This window comes from Oncorhynchus mykiss, chromosome 6, assembly GCF_057628025.1.
Source record: "Oncorhynchus mykiss isolate SJ-2025 chromosome 6, ASM5762802v1, whole genome shotgun sequence".
NCBI classification, from domain to species: Eukaryota; Metazoa; Chordata; class Actinopteri; order Salmoniformes; family Salmonidae; genus Oncorhynchus; species Oncorhynchus mykiss.
The window spans coordinates 79,692,594-79,710,507 of NC_143027.1; the positions used below are offsets into that span (position 1 = coordinate 79,692,594).

General features: G+C 43.7%; 1 protein-coding gene across 8 annotated transcripts in view; it reads right to left on the reverse strand.

The window, feature by feature from the left end:
• Window positions 1-17,914, reverse strand: part of LOC110526654 (transient receptor potential cation channel subfamily M member 7) — an 82,509-nt gene that overhangs the window by 61,119 nt on the left and 3,476 nt on the right. For 7 of the 8 annotated variants that reach the window (XR_016496890.1, XR_016496892.1, XR_016496891.1 and 4 more), the window contains exon 2: window positions 5,094-5,173. Coding sequence is in view for 5 of the 8 variants with exons in the window: in XM_090238959.1 (XP_090095085.1) it covers window positions 5,094-5,173 (80 nt within the window). In the remaining 3 variants the exon portion in view is untranslated. Of the gene's footprint in view, window positions 1-5,093; window positions 5,174-7,172; window positions 7,328-17,914 lie in introns of those variants that run through there. The other variant, XM_090238962.1, reaches the window with a different exon arrangement.

A 17,914-nucleotide genomic window follows, 5' to 3' on the forward strand; every position in this document is an offset into this window, starting at 1 on the left:
CACACAACTGTCTATATAAGGTCCCACAGTTGACAGTGAATGTCAGAGCTAAAAACAAGCCATGAGGTCGAAGGAATTGTCCGTAGAGCGCCGAGACAGGATTGTGTCGAAGCACAGATCTGGGGGAAGGGTACCAAAAAATGTCTGCAGCATTGAAGGTCCTTAAGGAACTCTCAAGACACCAGGTTGGGAACCACTACTTTTAGAGTGTGGGGATGGAATGCGTGTCACTGAGGGTAAACTGGCAACGATTGATGTCATATTTGAAAAAATAGCCAGTGTGAAATCTTTTGTTAGTACCTCACAATAAAATACATGTTTTGAAAAGAGCCGACTTATTTGAGTGTCTAGCTGGCCAGTAGACGTGGTGAACTGAATGACTAACCTACCACACACTTACACCACACACACTAGCACCCTATCACACTGCCTAGAACCCAAACCGTACTGTGCTTGGATTTTTCTTTTCAGATCGTCTTTCCCAACACAGTTGCAGCATTGTAACCCGGCCAGCATGGTTCAGTAGTGTGAAAAGTGTACAAACGGGACCTCTGTAGAATTCCAGCACTGCAATGTCACATTCCAGCAAGTTCAAGTAGGAAATACTACAGTACTAAGCGGCAGGAGACCTTCAAGTTCATACAAGCCTTAAACACAACACACACAACCTAGCCTACACGTCACACCATCATATTATATTGTCAGATTATAAACAGACAACACCTGATCCTCATTTTACAATTGGATCCACCAGCCTCAAAACGCTTTAGGTTGCGCTCGGTCCCCAGAGGTTGCAGTCCTGCAGTAACAGTTCAGCAGCATGCACTACCTCTCTCTCTTTGTGCTGTTTGCTGAGGAGACGTAGCTACAGGGCTCGAAATTAAAAAGGTGTCCCTCTCGCCCCGGGACTTTAAAAATTAGATGTCTGGGACGGTTCAAAACAGACCTTAGGACTGTTCTGGGACAACAGATCCAAAATTCATATAACCACTGTATATAAAACATCAATACAAAGCAATTAGGCTGATGCAACAGATCAGAATAAGCGCAACAATGCACACGCAGCAGTAGGCTCTGCATGAATGTTCCAGACTGCAAGTAGCTGGAAGACACTAAAAAGCATTTAGAAAGAGGGGAGATCTAAAGATTCAACAACTAGCATGGGTTGCTAATATGACTAGGATTGTGTCTTTGGCTGCTGGAACAATGAAAGAAAGCTGGTTTCAATGGCATAAGGAAGTATTTATCAAATAATTCCCTCAATTTCTATGGTCTGATTTTGTCTAGGCTACTTTCCAACTGCTGACTGCCTCCGCTCAGAGGTGCAAGGTGGATGATACGCGGTGCCTTTCTCTCCGCTCAGAGGTGCAAGGTGGATGATACGCGGTGCGAAACAGGCACTGGCCTTTCTCTCCGCTCTTGGGTTTGATTTGAACGAACCGTGCCTCCAGTAGGCTTTGGTTTCCGCTCTGCTAGCTTCGGTTAATAATGCCATGGGTGGGATGGGAGACATGGAGAGAAAGCATAAAGCATCTTAATAGGCTATTGGACCACCACGAGCTGCCAGAACAGCTTCAATGTGCATAGGCATGGATTCTACAAGTGTCTGGAACTCTATTGGAGGGATGCCAAACCATTCTTCCACAAGAAATTCCATAATTTGGTGCTTTGTTGATGGAAGACGCTGTCTCCGGTGCCACTCCTGAATCAACATTAGTCTTGAGCCCTGGGAAGCTATATTCACGAGCGCTCCAATGTAGAAATGTTTTGAAAGTTTAAAAAGAGTAAAAATTCATGAACATTTTACAAAATGTAGTCCTAGTTTGTTGTCTATTTAGCAAACTATTGGTGATGAGATAATAGTATAAAAACAGTTTTATACCAAGTGATGCACTGCTAGGTTGGCTATTTTAGCTAGGCTAACATTAGCAAGCTAGCACAGTATCTTGATCTTCCCTTTCATCTTTCCAGCTGCAGTTTCAGATGAGCAGCACTCAGTGAGTCACCCTAGTGAAAAAGTAGCTTAATGGAGGTGCCAATACAAAAGACAAGAAAAGTGCCGGACATAAGATTGAAGGAGTGCAGTAGACTAAGTAAATGAATGGCTACATAGCCATCTACACTGTACAATTTACAATAGACTGGTACTATGCAGTCAGCTAGCTAGCTATACTTATTCCCAGACAGTAAATCAATAATTTAGCTAATAAAAGCAGAATGTAATTCGTCTTTATAGGGTAACCCCATCATTGTTAAGGCCAGACATTTTCGTCATATGATTATGGCAGGGTTCAAAGACAGGCAACATAGAGAGTGAGCATCCCCCATGCTGAGGCAGGGAGAGGACGAACAGGTCATCAGGTGAGAATGAGTTATAAGGCACTATAAGTTCAACTCCTCATCTTTGCAGACTATAGCCCAAGTGCTACAACAAGTTAGTTGGGTATAAGAAATGAGTTATTCAAGACCATGTACTAGCCAAGCGTGGCGAAGGGTACACAAATAGAATAATGGGCTTTGACATTCAAATGTAGTTAAATAATGGGTGTGGTGGTGGCTTTTTGTTAACTGTTAACCTGTTAGAGCTCTAGGGGCGCTATTTCATTTTTGGATAAGAAACGTTCCCGTTTTAAGCGCGATATTTTGTCACGAAAAGATGCTCGACTATGCATATTCTTTCAGTTTTTTTCAAAACTTTCAGTTTTGGAAAGAAAACACTCTGAAGTTTCAGAATCTGCAAAGATTTTGTCTGTAAGTGCCCCAGAACTCATTCTACAGGCGAAACCAAGATGATGCATCACCCAGGAATTAGCAGAATTTCTGAAGCTCTGTTTTCCATTCTCTCCTTATATGGCTGTGAATGCGCAACGAATGAGCCTACACTTTCTGTCGTTCGCCCAAGGTCTTAGCAGCATTGTGACGTATTTGTAGGCATATCATTGGAAGATTGACCATAAGAGACTACATTTTCCAAGTGTCCGCCTGGTGTCCTGCGTCGAATTCGGTGCGCAATTGCCAGCTGCTTCTACTTTACCATTTGATTCAGGGGAGAAAGCATGTGTCCAAGAACGATGTATCAATGAAGAGATATGTGAAAAACACCTTGATGATTGATTCTAAACAACGTTTGCCATGTTTTCAGTCGATATTATGGAGTTAATTTGGAAAAAAGTTCGCGTTTTGAGGACTGAATTTTCAGATTTTTTTTGGTAGCCAAATGTGATGTATAAAACGGAGCTATTTCTAATACACAAGGAATCTTTTTGGAAAAACTGAGCATCTGCTATCTAACTGAGAGTATCCTCATTGAAAACATCAGAAGTTCTTCAAAGGTAAATGATTTTATTTGAAGGCTTTTATGTTTTTGTTAATGTTGCGTGCTGGATGCTAACGCTAATGCTAACGCTAAATGCTAACGCGAAATGCTAACGCTAGCTAGCTACTTTTACACAAATGATTGTTTTCCTATGGTTGAGAAGCATATTTTGAAAATCTGAGATGACAGTGTTGTTTACAAAAGGCTAAGCTTGAGAGATGGCATATTTATTTCATTTCATTTGCGATTTTCATAAATAGTTAACGTTGTGTTATGCTAATGAGCTTGCTGATAGATTTACACAATCCTGGATACAGGGGGTTTTTCATAGCTAAACGTGACGCAGAAAACGGAGCGATTTGTCCTAAACAAATAATCTTTCAGGAAAAACTGAACATTTGCTATCTGAGAGTCTCCTCATTGAAAACATCTGAAGTTCTTCAAAGGTAAATGATTTTATTTGAATGCTTTTCTGTTTTTTTGTGTAAATGTTGCCAGCTGAATGCTAATGCTAAATGCTACGTTAGCCATCAATACTGTTACACAAATGCTTGTTTTGCAATGGTTGAGAAGCATATTTTGAAAATCTGAGATGACAGTGTTGTTAACAAAAGGCTAAGCTTGAGAGCTAGCATATTTATTTCATTTCATTTGCGATTTTCATGAATAGTTAACGTTGCGTTATGGTAATGAGCTTGAGTCTGTATTCACGATCCCGGATCCGGGATGGGGAGATCAGAAAGGTTAAGAGTAGGAAGTAATATAGACAAATATTGTTTTTTGCAGTTGTGATTGGGGTATAGATGCATTTTCCCTTAGAAAGTCAACAGAAACAACCATTTCACAGCAAATAAAATAAAATCTCCCAAGCCCCCGGACCCCCTGTGTGTTGACACTGGAACCAATTGACCCTGACCCTTCCAATATCCAACACAAAGTTACACCCTTGGCTGGCTGGCTGTTGGAGGATAACCTAGTAGTTGGGCTACACCCTGCCCTAACACCAACTCTTACTTACTACAGTAGTGGTTAAGTTTCACCTTCTGGCCTTTACAGACACACTCAGTGTAATTACAGATTGCAGTGTACTAACCCCACCATGCAGGTAATAAACACTCAAGGGTGGAGGGACGGGAGAGAGAGATACATGCGAGAGAAAGAGACAGAAGAAAGACAGACAGACATACTCTGTCATATCTGGAGTATTTCTCCTGTCTTATCCGGTGTCCTGTGTGAATTTAAGTATGCGCCCTCTAACTCTCTCCTCTAGGAGGACCAGAGTCCTAGGACCATGCCTCAGGACAACATGGCCTGATGACTCCTTGCTGTCCCCAGTCCACCTGCTGCTGCTCCAGTTTCAACTGTTCTACTTGCGGCTATGGAACCCTGACCTGTTCACCGGATGTGATACCTTGTCCCGGACCTGCTGCATTCGACTCTCTCTCTATGATTGGCTATGAAAAGCCAACTGACATTTACTGCTGAGGTGCTGACCTGTTGCACATTCTACAACCACTGATTATTATTATTTGACCCTGCTGGTCATCTATGAACGTTTGAACATCTTGGCCATGTACTGTTATAATCCCCACCCGGCACAGCCAGAAGAGGAATGCCCACTCCGCAGAGCTTGGTTCCTCTCTAGGTTTCTTCCTCTTGCTTCTGCGTCTGCATTGCTTGCTGTTTGGGGTTTTAGGCTGGGTTTCTGTATAGCACTTTGTGACATCGGCTGATGTAAAAAGGGCTTTATAAATACATTTGATTGATTGATTGATACCTGTGGGGGTCTTTCGACACTGGAAGTATGTGGACACATTCCCTCTTGGTGAAAGTGCTTTCTATCCAGGATTTCTGGGACTGTGGAGAGAGGAGACAGAAATATAATGAATCGCAAAGTTACAAATTGGCTCCTTGTATCAGAGATCACTATAGTAGGGAAACCATGGGCCAATGTACAGTTCAAACGGGGCTGTAGCTGGTCTACTTGGTTGCTTAATTGACTTACCCTGAACATTCAACATACATACAGTCTTGGCCAAAAGTTTTGAGAATAACAAATATGAATTTCCAAAGTCTGCTGCTTCAGTGTCTTTAGATATTTTTGTCAGATGTTACTATGGAATACTGAAGTATAATTACAAGCATTTCAGAAGTGTCAAAGGCTTTTATTGACAATTACATGAAGTTGATGCAAAGAGTCAATATTTGCAGTGTTGACCCTTCTTTTTCAAGACCTCTGCAATCTGCCCTGGCATGCTGTCAATTAACTTCTGGGCCACATCCTGACTGATGGCAGTCCATTCTTGCATAATCAATGCTTGGAGTTTGTCAGAATTTGTGGGTTTTTGTTTGTCCACCCACCACTTGAGGATTGACCACAAGTTCTCAATGGGATTAAGGTCTGGGGAGTTTCCTGGCCATGGACCCAAAATATCTATGTTTTGTTCTCCGAGACACTTAGTTATCACTTTTGCCTTATGGCAAGTTGCTCCATCATGCTGGAAAATGCATTGTTCGTCACCAAACTGTTCCTGAACGGTTGGGAGAAGCCCTTTTTGTGCAAAGCAATGATGACGGCATGTGTTTCCTTGCAGGTAACCATGGTGGACAGAGGAAGAACAATGATTCCAAGCACCACCCTCCTTTTGAAGCTTACAGTCTGTTATTCGAACTCAATCAGCATGAGAGTGATCTCCATGCTTGTCCTCGTCAACACTCACACCTGTGTTAACGAGAAAATCACTGACATGATGTCAGCTGGTCCTTTTGTGGCAGGGCTGAAATGCAGTCGAAATGTGTTTTGGGATTCAGTTCATTTGCATGGCAAATAGGGACTTTGTAATGAATTGCAATTCATCTGATCATTCTTCATAACATTCTGGAGTATATGTAAATTGCCATCATACAAACTGAGGCAGCAGACTTTGTGAAAATTAATATTTGTGTCATTCTCAAAAACTTGTCCACGACTGTACATACATACAATTTGAACTCATGTCAACACAAAATAATACAATACAATATTTTCACAGTTAAAGGCAGTCCAATCAATGTTTGCTGTGGTAACTAACCAGTAACCACAGAGCCGAGCTCCCCTCAGGGGCACCCCAAACTAGTCAGCCAGGAGCTCCTAGTGACCCCCTAATGAGGGAGGCTCAGTATTCTGATTGATAAACTAATAAATGTAATCAGACTAAATCCTGCTGTGTATTAGACCAGAGCTGCTAGTGCTGCCAAGTGGACAGCAGTGTGTGTGAACAGCAGCGATCTGTTCACAACCACAAACTCTCTCACTCTCCTGAGACAGGCGGCCGAGCGTCCAGCGAGAGTGAGGGCTTTATGTCAGAAGAATTTTCAATTATTTTTCAGGGTTCCGTCGTTCCGATAGCGTTTTGTTCCTGGTTCTAAACAACACAGGGCCTCACAGACGATTAGCACCAATAATCCTTCCCTTCACAAAGGAACAGGCTGAAATTCTTCACCTCCTCCTAACTCAGAGAAGTACTGGGTACAGTGGTTTACTGGCAGAGAGCTAAGATCAAAGGTCAAATGGAAGTTGTAACACAGCAGTGGCACATCAAAAGCTCTAGAACAACAGAAGTAGAACAGAATTCTAAAACAGGAGGTAGAAGACCAGAAGTTCTAGAACAACAGAAGTAGGACAGAATTCTAAAACAGGAGGTAGAAGATCAGAAGTTCTAGAACAACAGAAGTAGGACACAATTCTAAAACAGGAGGTAGAAGACCAGAAGTTCTAGAACAACAGAAGTAGGACAGAATTCTAAAACAGGAGGTAGAAGACCAAAAGTTCTAGAACAACAGAAGTTCTAGAACACAGATAAAACAGGTCGTCTACCTGGAAGTTGTCCTCTTCTTCATCGCGGTGGTGTTCAAGGGCTGAGTACAGGAACATACCAAATAACCTTCACGCATCTCCTGGCCAACCAACCACACCAGCACTGCAGACCAGCAGCACAGCATCAACAGATCTCCACAGATACCATCTGTCACTCTATATCTTCCTCTCTCACGCTCTGTCCCTCACCACATAATCGCTCCAGTCTCAAAGTCTAAAAGGTGATGGAAAATTGCAAATCCGTGTCTGTTAAAAGCTGAGTGATCAGTGAGCAGTAGAGAGAAACCTTGTGTTACTCTAACTGTGAATAGGAGTTAATCTAAGACAGAGACACTCAGAGGGCTGATGAATGTGTCGGAGACACACTGCTTATTACCCGAGAGAGAGAGAGAGGAGAGAGAGAGAGAGAGAGGGGCAGGATGGTAGAGGCCTCAGTAATTTAGATCTTCTTCAGACCACCTGCTGAGACAGTCTCACTCGTCACGTGAGTATGTTTCACTCAACCAACCTCTTCCGCTATATACACAGGGACCACAGGTTAGGTACTTATAGGACGACTTGGTTAGGCTTACCATTACTAGGCAACTAATAGCCACTGGGAGCGACTCACTTCCCACTGAAACTAGGCCCAACTCTCTGGTCACTGGCATTACTGCTATTCAAATCTGTTCTAGCCTGGTCAAGCAGACTGTCCGCTGTGTTCACGTTGACGTGACGTGAACCAGAATGTGAGCGATCGCGAGATCAAGCTGGTTTCACAAGGCTATCTCTGGGGGATATATACAGTTACATATTGCAATATTATATAGATATTTGACTCCAAGTATCGATTTGTAAAAAAAATATATATGTATAGGCCTATATACAGTACCAGTCAACAGTTTGGACACACCTACTCATTCAATGGTTTCTTCTTATTTTGACTATTTTCTACATTATAGAATAATAGTGAAGACATCAAAACTATGAAATAACACATATGGAATCATGTAGTAACCAAAACAACAAAATAGATTTTTTGCACACTCTTGGCACAGCTTCAAGAGGTAGTCACCTGGAATACATTTCAATTAACAGGTGTGCCTTGTTAAAAGTTCATTTATGGAATTTCTTTCCTTCTTAATGCATTTGAGCCAATCAGTTGTGTTGTGACAAGGTAGGGGTGGTATACAGAAGATATATGGACTTGGTCTTTTACCAAATACAGCTTATGGCAATAACAGCTCAAATAAGCAAAGAGAAACAGTCCATCATTACTTTAAGACATGAAGGTCAGTCAACGCTGAAAATGTCAAGAACTTTGAATGTTTCTTCAAGTGCAGTCGCAAAAACCATCAAGCGTTATGATGAAACTGGGTCTCATGAGGACCGCCACAGAACAGGAAGACCCAGAGTTATTTCTACTGCAGAGGATAAGTACATTAGAGTTACCAGCTTCAGAAATTACAGCCCAAATAAATGCTTCAAAGTTCAAGTAACAGACACATCTCAACATCAACTGTTCAGAGGAGACTGCATGAATCAGGCCTTCATGGTCAAATTGCTGCAAAGAAACCACTACTACAGGACACCAATAAGAAGAACAGACTAGCTTGGGCCAAGAAACACGAGCAAATGGACATTAGACCGGTGGAAATCTGTCCTTTGTTTAGAGTCCAAATTAGATTTTTGGTTCCAACCGTTGTGGTCTTTGTGAGACTCAGAGTACATGAACGGATTATCTCTGCATGTGTGGTTCCCACCGTAAAGCATGGAGGAGGTGTGATGTGGGGGGGCTTTGCTGGTGACACTGTCTTAGATTTATTTAGAATTCAAGGCACTTAACCAGCATAGCTACCACAGCATTCTGCAGCGATACGCCATCCAATCTGGTTTGCACTTAGTGGGACTATCATTTGTTTTCCAACAGGACAATGACCCAACACAACAGCAGGTTGTGTAAGGGCTATTTGACCAAGGAGAGTGATGGAGCGCTGCATCAGATGACCTGGCCATCACAATCACCCGACCTCAACCCAATTGAGATGGTTTGGGATGAGTTGGACCGCAGAGTGAAGGAAAAGCAGCCAACAAGTTCTCAGCATATGTGGGAACTCCAAGACTGTTGGAAAATAATTCCAGGTGAAGCTGGTTGAGAGAATGCCAAGAGTAAGCAAAGCTGTCATCAAGGCAAAGGGTGGCTAATTTGAAGAATCTCAAATAAAAAATATATTTTGACTTGTTTAACACTTTTTTTTGGTTACTACATGATTCCATATTTTGAAGTCTTCACTATTATTCTGCAATGTAAAAAATAAATAAATAAAAATGTTTTAAAATGTTTTTAAACGAACAACCCTTCAATGAGTAGGTGTCCAAACGTTTGACATGTACTGTATAATATATTTATTTATGCTATAGTAGGTAGGCTTAGCTAGCGCTAGTCGGCTGTACCTGCACCAAAAGTCCTGTATTTTTCATCCTATTGCTTGTCTTCTTTTTAAATGGTGAGTCAACATGTTTTCAGCTCTTTTATTTCCCTGACTGATCAGATCTCGTTCTCATGCTCTCTTCTTGTCTCTCTGCAGCAGACACTCTATAGTGAGTCAACATGTTTAGAACGTCAAAGCACAAAATCACAGTATCGAATCGCAATATATATAGAATAGTGACAATCGCAATACATATCTTATCGGCACCTAAGTATCGTGATAATATTGTATCGTGAGTCCCTGGCAATTCCTAGGACTATTCATTATGGTAAAACTATCTTCAATAGGATGGTGATATTATGATAACAGGAGAAGATTTGAATGCTTCAGATAATGAACACAGGACGTCTCATTCATTCAGGTGGTCTGATGGTTAATAAGTGTTAGAGGGTTGTTAGAGAGGCTTTGGTCCCCGCTGACCTGTATCCATGGTACCTGAGAATGTCAGGCAACAAAAGACTCAATTTAGATGCACTTTAAAGCCCCAGCCAGGAACACAAACACGTCTCTCTCCCTCTCCCTCACTCGCTCTACCTCGTTCCCCCTCTCTCTACCTCGTTCCCCCTCTCTCTACCTCCCTCATTCCCCCTCTCTCTCTACCTCTATATCCCTCTCTACCTCCCTCATCACTAGCTCTCCCCTTACCTCCCTCCCTCTTTCTCTGCCAAACAGAGGAAGGGCTCTTTCTGGCCACTTAGTCTTCCTGTAGGAAATTAACCAGCCCCATTTACACACACACACACACACACACACACACACACACCTCTGTTGACCCTTTACCTTCTGACGACATGAGTCGGTTTCACGAAGCACCCAACTCCCCACCCACTCTCCAACCCGTTTCCTAGGTCGGAGGGCTGTGGCAGTGACAGAGAAAGGTGGCTAAATGCACACCACAGCCCTGGCCTGCAGCCCTAGTTAACCTCTCCTCTGGCCAACATGCCTGACTGACTCATAGAATTCCAGATAACATCTGGCCAGCCAGCCTGTTCTCACACTCATAATGAGTCTATAAACTGGGGGAGAGAGAAGACATTAGCATGAAGTAGTGGTGCTGGGGTGTTAATAACAAGAGGCAGTTTATACTGTTGTTACCTGCCAGGCTGGCGGGCCCGGCAAGGCGCATGACAAAGCTGAGAAGCTCAGGGTCAAACAGGAGAATGTGTAAAAGGCAGGTAGCCTATTGGTTAAGAGCGTTGGACCAGTAACTGAAAGGTCGCTGGTTCAAATCCCAGAGCCAACTAGATTAAAAATCTGTCGTTGTGCCCTTGAGCAAGGTACTTAACCCTAATTGCTTGTGTAAGTTGCTCTGGATAACAGCGTCTGCTATATGACAACAAAAATGAAGTGTAAAAGAGGTGTGGAGTCATCTTCAGAAGGTCAGTGTTGATTGAAAAATGCTCTGCGTTTAAATTATTTTTACAATAAAGATAATTGAAAATGCTTCAAATCTAATTCCTTTGTCCTCTACGAGAGGCTGGGTGAATAGGCTTACCTCTCACATAAAGTGGTTTGCACACTGGCCTTGCCTCTGTAGCAGACACAGACAAACCGCTATCTTTCTCACCTCTAAAATAGGCATTATTAATATTACTAAAACAAAGACAGAAGGATTAGGTGGACACACCACAAGGGAGAGATAAGGAGATAACAGAGGGGAGGAACTACACTGAACAAAAATATAAAATGCAACACATAAAGTGTTGGTCCCATGTTTCATGAGATGAAATAAAAGATCCTAGAGGCTTATTGCTCTCATATTTTGCCCTGTTAGTGAGCATTTCTCCTTTACCAAGATAATCCATCTACATGACAGGTGACATGACAGGTGACAGATATCAAGAAGCTGATGAAACAGCATGATCATTACACAGGTTCACCTTGTGCTGGGGACATAAAAAGGCCACTCTAAAATGTGCAGTTTTGTCACACAACACAATGCCACAAATGTCTCAAGGTTTGAGGGAGTGTGCAATTGGCATGCTGACTGCAATCGGCATTTTTTGGACACCGATTATGGCCGAGAACTCTAATGAACTAGAATTCAAGGCACACTTAACCAGCATAGCTACCACAGCATTCTGCAGCGATACACAATCCCATCTGGTTTGACCCAACACACCTCCAGACAGTGTAAGGGCTGTTTGACCAAGAAGGAGAGTGATGGAGCGCTACATCAGATGATCTAGCTTCCACAATCACACGACCTCAACCCACTTGAGATACGCAACATGTTAACATGTAGGCCCATGTAACTAGCCTGTCACAAGAGACAACAGGGTACCTAGAGAGTAGGTACACGCTGGGGTGAAGTATCCCCCCGGTGAATATGTAGGATTAGCTTCCCCTCCTCCAATCAAATCAAATGTTATTTGTCAAATGCTTTGTAAACAACGGGTGTAGAGTAACTAATGCTTACTTACGGGCCCATCCCAAACTTAGCCATTAGTGAGGGACAGAAAATGAAAAACTGACCCCAAACTAGCATCTAGGGGCAACTTCAACATACACCAGCATTTGTATTTACTAAGGATCCCTATTAGCTGCTGCCAAGTCAGCAGCTACCCTTTCTGGGGTCCAGCAACATGAAGGCAGTAATCTACATTATAATACAATCTAAACATCAAAATACATTTCACAACAGCCCCCTCAGTCCACTACTCTACTACCACATACCCACAACACATTAAGTGTGCCCCCTCAGTCCACTACTCTACTACCACATACCCAACACATTAAGTGTGTCCCCTCAGTCCACTACTCTACTACCACATACCCACAACACATTAAGTGTGCCCCCTCAGTCCACTACTCTACTACCACATACCCACAACACATTAAGTGTGCCCCCTCAGTCCACTACTCTACTACCACATACCCACAACACATTAAGTGTGCCCCCTCAGTCCACTACTCTACTACCACATACCCACAACACATTAAGTGTGCCCCCTCAGTCCACTACTCTACTACCACATACCCACAACACATTAAGTGTGCCCCCTCAGTCCACTACTCTACTACCACATACCCACAACACATTAAGTGTGCCCCCTCAGTCCACTACTCTACTACCACATACCCACAACACATTAAGTATGCCCCCTCAGTCCACTACTCTACTACCACATACCCACAACACATTAAGTGTGCCCCCTCAGTCCACTACTCTACTACCACATACCCACAACACATTAAGTGTGCCCCCTCAGTCCACTACTCTACTACCACATACCCACAACACATTAAGTGTGCCCCCTCAGTCCACTACTCTACTACCACATACCCACAACACATTAAGTGTGCCCCCTCAGTCCACTACTCTACTACCACATACCCACAACACATTAAGTGTGCCCCCTCAGTCCACTACTCTACTACCACATACCCACAACACATTAAGTATGCCCCCTCAGTCCACTACTCTACTACCACATACCCACAACACATTAAGTGTGCCCCCTCAGTCCACTACTCTACTACCACATACCCACAACACATTAAGTGTGCCCCCTCAGTCCACTACTCTACTACCACATACCCACAACACATTAAGTGTGCCCCCTCAGTCCACTACTCTACTACCACATACCCACAACACATTAAGTGTGCCCCCTCAGTCCACTACTCTACTACCACATACCCACAACACATTAAGTGTGCCCCCTCAGTCCACTACTCTACTACCACATACCCACAACACATTAAGTGTGCCCCCTCAGTCCACTACTCTACTACCACATACCCACAACACATTAAGTGTGCCCCCTCAGTCCACTACTCTACTACCACATACCCACAACACATTAAGTGTGCCCCCTCAGTCCACTACTCTACTACCACATACCCACAACACATTAAGTGTGCCCCCTCAGTCCACTACTCTACTACCACATACCCACAACACATTAAGTGTGCCCCCTCAGTCCACTACTCTACTACCACATACCCACAACACATTAAGTGTGCCCCCTCAGTCCACTACTCTACTACCACATACCCACAACACATTAAGTGTGCCCCCTCAGTCCACTACTCTACTACCACATACCCACAACACATTAAGTGTGCCCCCTCAGTCCACTACTCTACTACCACATACCCACAACACATTAAGTGTGCCCCCTCAGTCCACTACTCTACTACCACATACCCACAACACATTAAGTGTGCCCCCTCAGTCCACTACTCTACTACCACATACCCACAACACATTAAGTGTGCCCCCTCAGTCCACTACTCTACTACCACATACCCACAACACATTAAGTGTGCCCCCTCAGTCCACTACTCTACTACCACATACCCACAACACATTAAGTGTGCCCCCTCAGTCCACTACTCTACTACCACATACCCACAACACATTAAGTATGCCCCCTCAGTCCACTACTCTACTACCACATACCCACAACACATTAAGTGTGCCCCCTCAGGCCACTACTCTACTACCACATACCCACAACACATTAAGTGTGCCCCCTCAGGCCACTACTCTACTACCACATACCCACAACACATTAAGCCCCCTCAGTCCACTACTCTACTACCACATACCCACAACACATTAAGTGTGCCCCCTCAGTCCACTACTCTACTACCACATACCCACAACACATTAAGTGTGCCCCCTCAGTCCACTACTCTACTACCACATACCCACAACACATTAAGTGTGCCCCCTCAGGCCACTACTCTACTACCACATACCCACAACACATTAAGTGTGCCCCCTCAGTCCACTACTCTACTACCACATACCCACAACACAAAATCCATGTGTACATGTGTGTATAGTGAGTATGATATTGTGTGTGTGTGTCGGTGTGTGTGTCTCTTCACAGTCCCCGCTGTTCCATAACGTGTATTATTATCTTTATTTTATTGAATTTTACTACTTGCATCACTTACTTGATGTGGAATAGAGTTCCATGTTGTCATGGCTCTTTGTAGTACTGCGCTCCTCCCATAATCTGTTCTGGACTTGGGGACTGAAGAGACCTCTGGTGGCATGTCTGGTGGGGTATGCATGGGTGTCTGATCTGTGTACTAGTAGTTTAGACAGACAGCTCTGTGCATTCAACATGTCAACACTTCTCACAAATACAAGTAGTGATGAAGTCAATCTTTCCTCTACTCAAATCAGTCCAGTCCAATTACCTGAGCCTGGAGAGATTGACACATTAGCTTTCCGTCTACATTTAAGCGCCAGCCGTACTGCCCTGTTCTGGGCCAGTTGTAATTTTCTTAAGTCCCTCTTTGTGGCATCTGACCACATAACTGGACAGTAGTCCAGGTACGACAACTAGGACCTGTAGGACCTACCTTGTCTGTCCTTAACAACGCTGTCAACCTCTCCCCAGTCCCTCTTCACCCTACACCACTAGGTAGTGGCGCGGCCCCACTTCCCCGGGTAGGTAGTGGCGCGGCCCCACTTCCCCGGGTAGGTAGTGGCGCGGCCCCACTTCCCCGGGTAGGTAGTGGCGCGGCCCCACTTCCCCGGGTAGGTAGTGGCGCGGCCCCACTTTCCCGGGTAGGTAGTGGCGCGGCCCCACTTCCCCGGGTAGGTAGTGGCGCGGCCCCACTTCCCCGGGTAGGTAGTGGCGCGGCCCCACTTCACCGGGTAAGTAGTGGTACGGTCCGTAACAGTTGCACAGTGGAGTCTACTCTAAGGGAACTATCACTCTCCTCCCTTCATAATAAATCAACATTTATTGTAGAGACTACCATAAACACGTCCTTAAATGTCTGCACTGCTCTTCATAAAACACCATAAACTACTGCCCTCAATGACCCAGAGTTGTGATACAACTACAATCATTGCCTGACATTTTACAGCATTAATGAAGGTCAATAAACGTTGACATTGGAAAAGATAAGATTCAGGCTGTCACTATGATTGATCAAAAAGTACTACAATCATCAACATGGCATAATAATGTTATAAGTCCTATTACCACACGACATGATAATGTTATTTATATTAACTGTAGCTACATGATGATAATGTTGTTAAAGTATCTATAGCTGGCTGTAGATGGCTGCCTCAGGCAGGTTAAACTCCCGACGTCAGCGGGACTAAGGAGCTGATCGTGGACTACAGGAAACTGGGGCGGGAGCACACCCCTCATCCACAGTGGAGAGGGTCAAGTTCCTCTGTGTCCACATCACTGAGGACTTAACATGGTCCTCTCACACCAGCACGGTGGTGAAGAAGGCACGGCAGCACCTCCTCTCCCTTAGGAGGTTGAAACCATTTGGAATGGCCACTCAGATCCTTGGGAACTTTTACAGCTGCACTATGGAGAGCATCCTGACTGCTTGTATTACCATCTAGTATTGCAACTGCAGACGGAAGGCCCTACCGAGGGTTGTGCAGACAGCTCAGTGCATTACAGGGGGCGACCCAGGACCCAGGACTTACAGTGGAAAGAAAAAGTATGTGAACCCTTGGATTTAATAACTGCTTGACCCTCCTTTGGCAGCAATAACCTCAACCAAATGTTTTCTGTAGTTGCGGATCAGACCTGCACAATGGTCAGGAGGAATGTTGGACCATTCCTCTTTACAAAACTGTTTCAGTTCAGCAATATTGTTGGGATGTCTAGTGTGAACTGCTCTCTTGAGGTCATGCCACAGCATCACAATCGGGTCGAGGTCAGGATTGACTGGGCCACTCCAGAAAGCCTATTTTCCTTCTGTTCAAGCCATTCTGTTGCATCACCTAACGTCTGTTGAGCTTCAATTGGCGGACAGATAAGCCTTACATTCTCCTGCAAATCATCTTGATAAACTTGGGAATTCATTTTTCTGTTGATGATAGGAAGCTGTCCAGTCCCTGAGGCAGTAAAGCAGCCCCAAACCATGATGCTCCCTCAACGATAGTTTGGGATGCAGTTAGGATGATGTTTTGATGTTGGTGTGCTGTGTCTTTTTTCCTTTTGCCAGTAGCGCTGTGGAACATCAAGGTGCGCTTTTGCAAACTTCAGAGGTGCAGCAATGTTTTTTTTTAACAGCAGTGGTTTCCATGGTGTCCTGCCATGAACACCATTCTTCTTTAGTGTTTTACATATCGTAGACTCGTCAACAGAGAGGTTAGCATGTCTTTAGCTGACACTAGGATTCTTAACCTCATTGATTCTTTTGTGCTGTGCTCTTGCAGTCATGTTTGCAGGACGGCCACTCCTAGGGAGAGTAGCAACAGTGCTGAACTTTCTCCATTTATAGACATTTTGTCTTATCGTGGACTGATGAACATCAAGGCTCCTAGAGACACTTTTGTAACCCTTTCCAGCTTTATGCAAGTCAACAATTCTTAAACTTAGGTCTTCTGAGATCTCTTTTGTTCGAGGCATGGTTCATCAGGCAATGCTCCTTGTGAATAGCAAACTCACTCTTTTGTGAGTGTTTGTATAGGACAAGGCAGCTCTAACCAACATCTCATTGATTGGACTCCAGGTTAGCTGACTCCTGACTCCAATTAGCTTTTGGAGAAGTCTTAGTCTAGGGGTTCATATACTTTTCCCAACCTACAATGTGAAAGTTTAAATGATGTATTCAATATAGACAAGAAAAATACAATCATGTGTGTGTTACTAGTTTAAGGACACTGTGTTTGTTGTGACAATGTCAAATTTATGCAGAAATCCAGGTGATGTCTTCACTATTATTCTACAGTGTAGAAAATAGTAAAAATCAAGAAAAACCCTTGAATGAGTAGGTGTATCTGGCACTGTATATTTATCCTGCTACTGGTCACTATTACTCTTATTTACATGTATATTCACCTATCACACATACACTGACACTCTAGCACACACACATCATTATACGACAGCCATATTGTTTACTATTATTATTATTAATCCTGCTACCAGTCACTTCCTCCTGATCCCTGCCTACATGTACATATCAACCTTAACTACTCCACTATTCCTGCACATTGTAAATGTGGTACTGGCATTGACCCTGTATATAACTTACATTCTTCTATTTATTTATTCCTATTAATGATACTATTTTGACATTGAATACTGCCCTGTTGGGTAGGGCTGGCAAGTTAAGCATTTCGCTGTACCTGTCCATGTGACTAATAAAACTTGAAACGAAGCCAAGTGTGGAGCCATGTGCAAAGTCACGGGACAGCAGTGTGATGAGCCTTCAGTTCACACTCCCAGGGAGCCCTTGTAGGCATAGTAGTGTAATATAAGAGACTCTTCTCTCAGAGTGAATAAGGTAGAACAGGAGGAGGATAGCTAGTGATGCTACTTC